The sequence below is a fragment of the Trichechus manatus genome, unplaced genomic scaffold, assembly GCF_000243295.1.
Source record: "Trichechus manatus latirostris isolate Lorelei unplaced genomic scaffold, TriManLat1.0 scaffold00001, whole genome shotgun sequence".
Lineage (NCBI taxonomy): Eukaryota > Metazoa > Chordata > Mammalia > Sirenia > Trichechidae > Trichechus > Trichechus manatus.
The window spans coordinates 8856638-8867862 of NW_004443937.1; the positions used below are offsets into that span (position 1 = coordinate 8856638).

General features: G+C 39.5%; 1 protein-coding gene across 1 annotated transcript in view; it reads right to left on the minus strand.

The window, feature by feature from the left end:
• The window catches only part of RAD18 (RAD18 E3 ubiquitin protein ligase), a 111428-nt gene that overhangs the window by 72172 nt on the left and 28031 nt on the right, over window positions 1-11225 (minus strand). The window contains exons 5-7 of the mRNA XM_004368293.2: window positions 7852-8186; window positions 4843-4942; window positions 101-285 (exon numbers count right to left, since the gene is read on the minus strand). Coding sequence (XP_004368350.1) covers window positions 101-285; window positions 4843-4942; window positions 7852-8186 — 620 coding nt within the window. The remainder of the gene's footprint in view (window positions 1-100; window positions 286-4842; window positions 4943-7851; window positions 8187-11225) is intronic.

The following is an 11225-nucleotide window of genomic DNA, read 5'->3' on the forward strand; positions in this document are numbered from 1 at the left end:
ATTCAATATTTTTTCTATTGTCCTATGGCTTATAATCCGTGAGTTACTCAGAAATGCTTTATTCAGAGGACAAGCATAACTCATTGCTTTACTGCTTTACCTGATTTAGGATGCAGAGCATCACACTGGGCATTGTACATGTGTACAAATTCTTGGTGCCTTTTAATGAGTTGCTGTTTATTTCCTTGAATAGATAATCCATGCTGTTTTAGCTTTTTCTTTAAATCGCGATCAGAGAGCAAGTTATATACAATTTTGGGCAGTGGCTTTCTTTTGCAAACAGAACTGAAAAAGGAAAAAAAGAGATCACTGAGGATTATTGTTCATTATCAAATGCTTTTCACGTAAAACAGTAATTTACCTTCTGACTCAACACCTGGGTGACTGGGAGAATAAAAGAGCCATTAAGAAAAAAAGGGAAAAGAGGAGGAAGATCAAGTTGTGGATAAAGTCGACAATGCTGGACATGATGCATCTGAAGCAACTGCGGTACATTCAGATAGTGTCTAGGTGGCAGCTGAAAGTGAGAGACTTAGGTGTCAGAAAGAGGTCAGGCATAAAAATGCAGACTTAGGACTCATCTAGAAGGCTTATAGATCAAATGCTATTAGAACTTCACTTACAATCACACTTAGGTGGACCTATTCAATTCTCCACTGCTTTAAAGCAAGTTTTTCCTAAAATTTACCCACGGTTTGCATGCAAAATCCCTGTAAAAACTACTTATCTCAGATGATTAGAGTAGAAAAGCCATTGAGGGTTAGGCTTTGGATTTAAGGATATATTAGCATATATAGCTTCTTGAGAAAAAAAAAATTCTGATCCACAGACAAAACTGCTCCCTTAAGCCCCAGGCAATCATTTGCAAAAGCACTAGATGAGTAAAAAAAGAAGACCTGTTAGGATGGTTAGCTTTACCCAACTCATTACCACCACGGGAAAAAAGAAATCAGAAAGCTGGTGGATAGACAGTATTCTTGTAGTATCATCTTCAAAGAACACAATTGAAAACTACAAAAAACACAACAGAGTTTTGTTCAACTTCATTAATTTGTGTTATAAATACATAAGGCATTACAAAAAGTATACTAGCAAAACCGCCACCTGGCTTTTCATTGTATTTACATAATTAATACATACATACAAATTAATACATAATTGATAATCACTAAACCATAATTTCAAATATAATAAAGCCGTATTAATATACTTTCTCCTACTCCTTCCAAAGGAAAAAATAAACATTGCTTCTTAAAATGGAATAGAATTCAAGCTACCTAAAAGTACCAATGACTGGAAACCGTTTTATAAACAGGAACTCCTTAGTGGATTTTAATCTATACTTAATCTGATTATAACATGATTCTCCAACTACATTCCCTAGCTCGGCGCTATGGCAATTAGGTGTCTAATAAATACATATTCAAGGTGGTCATTATAATTGCAATCATGTGAAAATGAGAATTTGAAACTAATAGGTTTATCCAAAAAATAAGATTTTACAAAGGACTTTTATGTAACTAATTCACACAAGGCTGTGCTTCCTGAACTTTACTGTACCTAAGAATCAACTAGAACAGTGTTTAAAATGCAGATTCTCAGTCTCCTTCCCCACAACACCCACCAATTCAGCTTCAGGTTTAAAGTGGGGACCTAAAATCAGTATTTTTAACAAGGTTCCTCAGGGTAAGTCTGATACAAATGGTCCAAAGGCCCATCTGTATAGAGTATAGACTAAAACCAACAAAACATTTCTCTATTAACCGTCAGTACCATTCCCTGGCTAAATTACTTCTTTTATACTCTGTCGATAAAGTCTAAAAGCCAGAGATCACTACTTTAACTGTGGAAAGGCCTGCAACCCCTCAGCAGATTACAGTTTTCTGAAAATTGTTCTTATAACACCTCATTGGATTCTACAAGACTGACAGACTTATGGCATAATAAAATCACAGCAGGTAGCAACAGCTGAATCATTTTGTAGGTGGTTATACAAACACAGTGAGGGACAATTCATTAAGTTCATATCTAAGACATCTATTTTATCAAGGATAGATAATTAAACTTATGACTATGAAATTCTAATGAAAAACTGTACTATTCACTGGCATTTACAATGGAAAGAACCACCGGATATCAACAAGTTCCATAAAGAATTTTAAAATATGACACCTGATAAATATTTTTCCAAATATCGAAATGACATTGATCTTTCTTCCTTGATTTAGTGAAGCTGAGTAAAGCATTTAAGGGGCTCTGAAGATGTCAAAAGTGATAGGATATTCTTTGAATCAACTCTGATATCAATCTATAGAATGGGTTAAGAGTTGTCATCCACACCTAAGAGATGCCCTGACACAGTGCTGTGGAGGACATTTAAAAACTGACAAAGACTCATCTATGTGACCAGACCCCAGGATGTGGCTCAATGTTTCCCAAAGTGTATCTTCACAAACACTACTTTTCAAAGATGTTTATATATATAACTTATGAGGGCAAAAAGGTTTTATGGTCAAATAAATTTAGGAATCCCTGGGTGAAACAAAATCCAACATTTATCTTTGATGTAGGAGTTCTCAGGGCCTTCAATGTGCTAGCCTGTATAGTGACTCCCTCCCTAAGAGCGAGACAGTATGCATGTTTCTTTGTTGCATTACAGAGCAACCGGCAGGACTATCATGTCCTGTGGAACAGGAGTTGGGAACCATTATTGGAATTTAAACTTAAACACGTGGAAGAGTATGTCTGTGGGAGAAACTGGCAGAAATAATTTGTTAGACAAATGCATCTAGAAAAAGAGGAGTCCAAGCAAGATTATCCGTGCTGATTCTTCACTCTTCAAGGAGAAAATGCTAAGCTTCTATATTCCCAATTCATTCTTCAGGAAGAAACATTTCTGAAGAGAAGAGCAGGTCACCAGACTATCATGGTTTACAGGAAATAATCCTTGGGATTATACATTTATTCCAAATCTCCAATAACTAAGCAACCTAATAATGTAGACTTTACTTTTATAAAGAAATTTATCCACTTGGAGGGAGCACTGTGTATGAAAAACTGCTCCCAAGTTTCAACTCGAGTATGTCCCTGAATGTAAATTAACAATGCATTATTGAGCTTTATACACCAGCTTTTGTAAGTTATAATGGCATGAGTTTGTCCCTCAGAACTTGCATTCACTCTGATTAACTCATAAAAATTAAGTGACATCTTTTTATCTTTAGTCAAAAAGAATAACAATAGTAAAATGGTCCTGCCTTACTAATATGGTCTTTGGAAAATACTCTTCCAAGTCCTTCAAATTGGTCAAACACAAGAGCTAATTATTCTATTCATCTCTACCTCTCAGTTACCATTAATTTCTTCAGCTTCCCTCCCCACTATTCCAGATTTCTCTGTATTATCACCTATTTTCTCCCCTCTTACTCCTGTTTCTGAATAAAGATCCTTTCTGCATGCCAAGGTCAACCTCATTACTGGACTCATGATGTCCTGTGTGCCTGACCTTGTTTCATTTATCATCTGCTCTCTCCCTGGAGATGGTGGAAGGAAAGAGACTGAAGGCTTAAAGAACCTCTATTTTGAAAAATACAATTTTTCAAAAATAAGATCTTACTTTTAGAAAAATAAGATCCCTTGATCTTACTGCTCACTCCTTCCCCAAACTACCAAATCATCGATTTTCCTCCCTTCATCACCAGACTCATTTTTAATTTACAGCTTCTGCTTCCTTATTATTTTCATTAACCACTGATTACGTAATACTCTGTAATTCACCTCTGGTTAAAACTTCAATCTTGAACAATATATATATAACAATAGTGCACTAGCTTAATTAATTAAAGAAGGCTGGTGGCACAGTGGTTAAAGTGCTTGGATGCTAAACAAAAGGTCAGCAACCCAAACCCACCAGCTGTTCCGTAGAAGAAAGATGTGGCAGTCTCCTCCTGTAAAGACTGACAGCCCTAGAAACGCTATGGGGCAGTTCTACTCTGTCGTATGGGGTCATTATGAGTCAGAATCAACTTGACGGCAGTGGGTTTAATAAATTAGCGTGACTATGATGTATAAGACAGAATAGCATAGTAGTTTGAGCACAAATACTGAGTTGACAACTTTTTAGTTGTGTCACCTGAGTGGTTTGGGGTAGAGAGGACATTGTATTTCATATACACCCTTTTGAATCTTTTTATAGCATGTGTACAGGGACAGATTACCTGATATGCAAGGTATACACGGGCTTACTTGTGCTTACTTACTAATCTGTAGAGCACAATTTCACAGTGAAACCCATGTGAAATTGTGGACTATAGATTAATAAGCAAGCTCAAGTGTGCCCGTGCATAGCTTGCTTACCGGTTAATCCACTCCTATATGTGTATGTAACTGCCTATTCAAAAAACTAATTAAATTCTTGAAACACATGATTTAAATTTTTTAAACTTATGGACATTTTAAAAACAAAAGAAAGATTTTATATGTTCTATATTCAGAGTCTAGCCTTGCTTTTTTTGACCAAAGGGCTTTATAGTAGTTCTAAAATTCTAAGAAAACAAGTTTAAAAAGAATTTAATTATAAGTCACTAATTTCTTGTTAAGTCAAATTTTATTAGCAGTTCAAGCATTCATTGTAGTCAATTATATCTAGTAAAGTGAGAGTTGAGAGAGAATAAGGAGATGGAATAGAAGAGTTGGACAACAGAATTAAAGGAAAAAGCAAGGGGGAGAGGGAATATGACAGCTGGTCACCAGGATAAAACAAATACTGAATTTTTTTCAAGTTTATAAAGCACAAGAGGCAGCTAGCTAAAGTAGGTCAATGGTCATGCTTAACTTTCTTACCTTCTGAGGCTTTCTTTCTTCTCTTCACGTGACAAACAGCTGTCTAAGTGTTTATTAATGTGATTTTCTGGAATATTAACCCCACAAACAGGACAATCCACTGTAATTTTTAAAAAGAGAGAGCCTTTATTATTTGTAGAATGGGCCAAAATAATATAACCTGGCATCTTTCAGCAATTAAGGTAAAAAAAACAGAATCTCAACCTTAACGTGCACTTAAAAGCAGAAGGAAAAAAATAAATAAAAGACACATAAGGGTAACAGGAGTGGGACAACCTATTACTGGGCAATGGCTAGACAATTGGAATCCTGGGCCCAGAGGAAAAGACTGCAGATAAATTTGGAATTTCATTTATTAGAAAATACTTTGGTTAAGTTTTTTCTACCAACGTGTGACCAGACTATACAACTAATCTTATATTTTCCCAAGCCATCCATATTTAGCACAGAAGTAATCATAACAACTTGAGAAAGACATACCTGGTTGGGGTGGAGGGAAAAAGGGGAGGATAGGTGCAGCTAGATTAAAGCATTTGTTGGATTAGGCCAACTATTGTTCAATTTTGTCAATGGTTACAAGCTCACTAATTTAGCTCTCATCTGTGATTACAAATGTAATGTTAAGATTAGAGCGTGCAATAGTTCTCAAACTGTTTCACAGAGTTGTAAGAATTTGTGGAAGTGTCTCAGGGCCTAGAGACCACCAAGGATAATAGACAGTGACTAAGGAGGAGGTCGAGGGCAGTGACAGTTCAGCAGTAGAACTCTCAACTTCCATAGGGGAGACTACGGAAGGTTCGATTCCCAGGGTGTTGCTGTGATGCTGAACAGGTTTCAGCAGAGTTTCTAGACTAAGAAAGACTAAGAAGAAAGGCCTGGCAATCAACTTCTGAAAATCAGCCAATGAAAACCCTATGGATCACAATGGTCTAATCCCATTGCGCGTGCGGTCGCCAAGAGTCGGGGTCCAACTTGACGGCAGCTAACAACAATAATAACAAGGAGGAGTTCTGGTGGAGCAGCCCAATCTCCAGCCCCTCTAGCCCTACTTTGACGGAACAGAGCCAATTTTGTCTATTTTATAGGTTATGATTCACTGTAAGATTTCATCTGAAAAAGGGCTCTGCTAGGGAAAAAAAGTTAACTATCAAACTAAAAGCACTACAATAAGAACTGTCAATTGATAAAAAGACTCACCCAGGATGACATATGCTAGGAAATGCAAGTAAAATTTATATATCCTTATAAAATTTAAGCACTTGAGTACTAATAAACTAACGTAAATCGAACTGAATTTAATAAACACTAAAGCCCTGCACTATGTGTGGCATGGGTATACTGAAGATGTCTAAGACAGTCCCTGTCTAAAAGGTGCTTGAACTTCACTGCTAAAACAAGACACAGAAACAAAAGGGTAAACAAGCTATCACATTCATCAAACAGATAAGCAAATGACACACAAAACAATCCAGAAAACACACTCTAGGGATGTGAAAAATCAATGTGCTCTAACATAACCAAAGAATAGTTAGGATCTCGATAAAGTCAAGGTGTAAAACAGGGTCGGCAAACATTTTCAGTAAAGGTCGTAGTTGTTGTTAAGTGCTGACAAGTTGATTTTCGACTCATAGTGACCCCATGTAACAGAACAGAGCTGCCCCACAGGGTTTTCTTGGCTGCAATCTTTACAGAAGCAGGTCATCAGATTTTTCTCCCACAAAGTCGCTGGGTGAGCTCAAACCGCCAACCTTTCTGTTAGCAGCCAAGCACTTACCTGTTGCACCACCAGGGCTCCTCTCAGTAAAGGAGCAGATAGTAAATATGTTAGGCTTTGCAGGCCATATGGTCTTTTATGCTACTACTCGCCTCTGCCCCTGTAGCAGGAAAGCAGCCGTAGAATATAAGTAAACAAATGGCTGTGGCTGTGTTTCAGTAAACCTTTATTTATAAAATTAGGTGGCAAGCCAGATTTGGCCCATAGGTCATGTTTTGCCAATCCCTGAGTTATTTCAGAAGTTTAAAGTTCTTAAGCAAAAACCTGGAGATATCCACACATAGAGTATATTGAAAGAACAGTGGGGAGATTGGCTTGGGTAGAGCAGATGGTTTTTTTGAGAGGGAGAGGTAAGAAGTGAGGCCAGACAGGTAGGGTAGGAGTCAAACTGTCAAAGGCTGACCAGACTTAATGGTCTGACTGAGACTGGAGGGACTCCGGAAGACATGGCTCCCGGACTCTGTTAGCTCAAAATTGAAACCATTCCCAAAGCCAACTCTTCAGACAAAGACCAGACTGGACTATGGGACATAAAATGATACTCATGAAGAGGGTACTTCTTAGCCCAAGTAGATACATGAGACTAAATGGGAAGCTCCTGTCTGGAGGTGAGATGAGAAGGCAAAAAGGGACAGGAGTTGGTTGAATGGACATGAGAAATCCAGAGTGGAAAGGAGGAGTGTGCTGTCACATTACAGGGAGAGCAGCTAGGGTAACATAGCAATGGGTGTATAAATTTTTGTATGAGTAACTGACTTGAACTGTAAACTTTCACTTAAAGCACAATTTAAAAAAAGAAAAAAAGGTCAAAGGCTTTAAATGCCAGACAGAACAGCTAGGACTTTATTCAAAGGATAGCCACTGGAGGCATTCAAGCAGTGTTACAGTAAGATAAAAACAGCTCTTGAATATTAAACCGGAACCGATACGCAGAAGGAGGGAGGCTGGGAGGTTTAAAAGTTGACAAGTAGAAAACTAATACAATACTCTAAGTGTGAACTAAAATTGCTTCATTTTTGCAGCAATCAGCCAGAATTCCTATTCTATGGGAGAGAAAGAGAAGAAACATACCTAGAAGTATTGCCTATGTCAATCGCTGGGATTGTGGTAAGGTGAAATCTGGTTTGCCCTTTCCCATTCCTTGTCCCTCAAAAATTCCTGCTCTATTATTCTTACGTTATGTGGGGTGAGAAGATTTCCATTAAGAAAATACACACAGGAAAATATTTTCCTACCTTTAGTGACCTGTTTCGAAGTAGATGTAGAGGGTGTCTCGGCAACATCACTGGAGTGGCCTGGAGCTGTCTTTTCTACAGACGGTATCTCTTTGTTTTCTGCAGAAGTGCTGGCCTCTTTTTGATGGTTGAATTTACTTTCATTTTCTCTTATTAACAACTCTGATGTAGAACTACCAATTTCTCGGATCAAGAAATTGTCCATTAACTTGCTCCCCAGCTTTAGAGAATGTCTGGAGGCTACAGGAGTACGTACTTTAACAGCAAGGTTTTTTGAAGAGGAGGAAGCAGGAGAGGTAGGCGGTGACTCTAGGGCAAACTTCAACAGATGACTCCTTGAAGAACAAAAAATACAACAGATAATTAAAATATCAAATTATACATAATAAATTAACTACATAAGTTGTTTCTCCAAACAACACTTGTTCCTATGAAATATAGAACTTACTCTATGATCACAACCAAACCAAAATGTTTTCTTCTCGAATAAAATACAAAACAATAAATCTGACATAAAAGGAAGTTAGCCTGTCTAGAAAAGAAAATGCAGGTACTTCGGGTTCTGGCCATGGAGAGTAGTTATTATCAGACTCACTCTCCAACCATAAATATCTTTAAAACCTGGATTAAAAAAAAGGCTGCAACCCTTGAGAGAGAAGAGAAATATGAAGTGACCCACAACTCACGCAAGCTTTACCCCTGTAAGCATTTTCTGGGAGTTGTGCATTGAACTGAAGCCCAAACAGAGAATAGGGATCTTGCTGGGTAGAGGAAACAGAGATCAGAATTCTAGGCAAAGGTGGCTGGGATTAGAGGGTAAGGGTGCTGGAGAGGGGCAAACCACAAAAAGGAAACCTCAAAAGCCTGCTTAGAAATTCTCATTTATTCCTGATCACCTCCAGGGCTGCACATGCAAAACTGTAAAAGCTGTGGTAGAAAGCAGCTACTGGGAGGCTAAGATTCCAAAGGTCAGTGCTGGAAAGTAGTTCAAGTTTGAGCCCAGCCAAAACTGAGAGACCTTGATGAGGAGCTTGGATATTCCTTTGAGATCCCACAAAGACTACACCTCAGAAAGAGGGACCACATTCTAGAAATATAAACAAAAATGAAACAGACTCAACCTAACAAAACACTAAATCAGGCTTTGACAGAAGAAACGTGAAAAGTTGATAATTTAACTGCGTGCCAGAACAAAACTCATTGTCCTTTAAAGGAAGATAACTCACAGCCTCTATAACATTTCATCCACAATGTTCAACACATTTAAAAATTACCAGACATGTAACTCCAGAAAAATGGCACTCTAGGCAGAAGCACCATGCCATCCCTCCAAGGCAGAGATCCGAAAAACTAAGCCAAACAGAAAAAACAACAATCCTGAAACCCTAAAATATCAAATGAAGAGATAAAGAACTCAGCCAAGCACCAAATGGAGTGAGAAAACTGACAAAGAACTGAGAGCGAGGAGAGATTCAGCAGAGATCCTCCATCAGCTAATGCAGCACGTATCCACCATCTTGGACTCCTATCGGAGACCAGCAAACAGGATATGAGAAAGCAGCTTCACGGAGCTTCCAGTGGGAGAAAAAACAACCGGTAATTTGCAATATACGCTTTCCCACCCCTCACCCTTCTTCACCCCCACTCGGCCTCCTCTGCTTCCCGCAGCCACAATCTCTTGACCAGGAAACACCAGCTGCTTGGGTTCTACCAACCAGAATGGGCTGGCTCTCTGAGTGACACTTGTTGACTGCTGGTGTTGCTTTTTTCCGCTTCTTTCGATTTCTTCCTTACCTCTCACCACCTCCCCCTCCTTTCGCTCAAATACCTGGCTCCGTGCGCCATATTTGCTTCTTCCTGAGGGGCTGCGGAGCTCCGGTAATTTGTGATATACACTTTCCCACACCCTACCCTTCTTTACCCACACTCAGCCTCCTCTGCTTCCCGCGGACACAGTCTATTGTCTGGGAAGCACCAGCTGCTTGGATTCCACCAGCCCGCACTAGCTGGCTCTCTGAGTGCCATTTGTTGGCTGCTGGTGTTGCTTTTTTTCTGCTTGTTTTGATTTCTTCCTTACCTCTCACCACCTCCCCCTCCTTTCACTCAAACACCTGGCTCCGTGTGCCATATTTGCGTCTTCCTGAGGGGCTGCGGAGCTCCATTCGAGTGTGGAGCTGCTCCCCGGTCTGGGCTGCCGAACTGGTGGGATCCCAGGGTTTTTGTTCGTTTGTTTGTTTTGAATTGTTTGTTTGTTTTCTTTTCCTTTTCTTGAGTTGGGAGCCCGTTCTGGCCAGGCGGTGCTGCGTGGCTTGGAACCTAACCCCTCAGCTTGCACAGACACGCAGAGGGATCCCTGGGGGCATTTCTTTTTTCGTTGGTTTTTTTTTTTCTTCTTTTTTTTCTGTTTTTTTGGGGGCTTTTCTTGTTCTTTACTTTTTTTTTAAATTGTTTTGTTTTCTTCTCCCTCTTTGTCTTTCTTCATGACTCAGTTTCTCGTCTCTCTATATCTTCCTTCTCTTTCTGCCCCCTGAATACCTGGCATTGTATACCTCTACGCCTTCTAGCCAGGCTGTACTACAACACCTGAGAACAACTTCCCCAGACCTCATAGCCGCACCGGTGGGACTCCTGGGAACTTTGCTGTTCTTTAACCTTTCCGATTTTTATTTATTCATTGTTTTATTTTTTTTCTTCCTCTTCCCCTTTTTGTTTTTCTCCATTTCATAGTCTCACATCTCTCCACTCCAACAGCAAGCTCCCCTAGCATTCTTTTCTGTTTGTTGTATGTTTTTGGATCCTGTTCCTCTCTCCTCTCTCCCATATCCATCTTAGCTCCACACATAACAATCCCCCCGCTACATCCTGCCTACCTGCACCGTGCACTTAACATCACACAACCAAGCAGCACAGGCACAGCCTACTGGAACCAGCCCTGCACTGATTACCAACCCACCCTGGTGGCTGTAGTAAGTACCACAAACAACCTGTCCCAGTAACTCTTCTTCAGCTAACCTGCCCTGCTGTACCATGCCTGAGTGACTGACCCTGCCAATCGGAGAAGGAGGCGAAAAGTATTGTACCCACAGATGAGCAAACAACAAAGAACACACAGCCCACCGGCTCAGACATAGCCAAATTAAAAAAAAAAAGGGACAAAACAAACAAATCTACAATCAATAAATGAGAAAAATAATCATTGAATGCCCCAAAGACAGCAGACAATATCAAAACATTTACAAAAACAGGACAGCATGGTTCCAGTAGGTGTCCAAAATAGAACACCAGATGACTTTCCAGTGGAAGAAAATGCACTAGAACTACTTGATAGGGAATTCAAATCTCTAATACTCAGAATTCTCCAAGAGCTGAAGCAA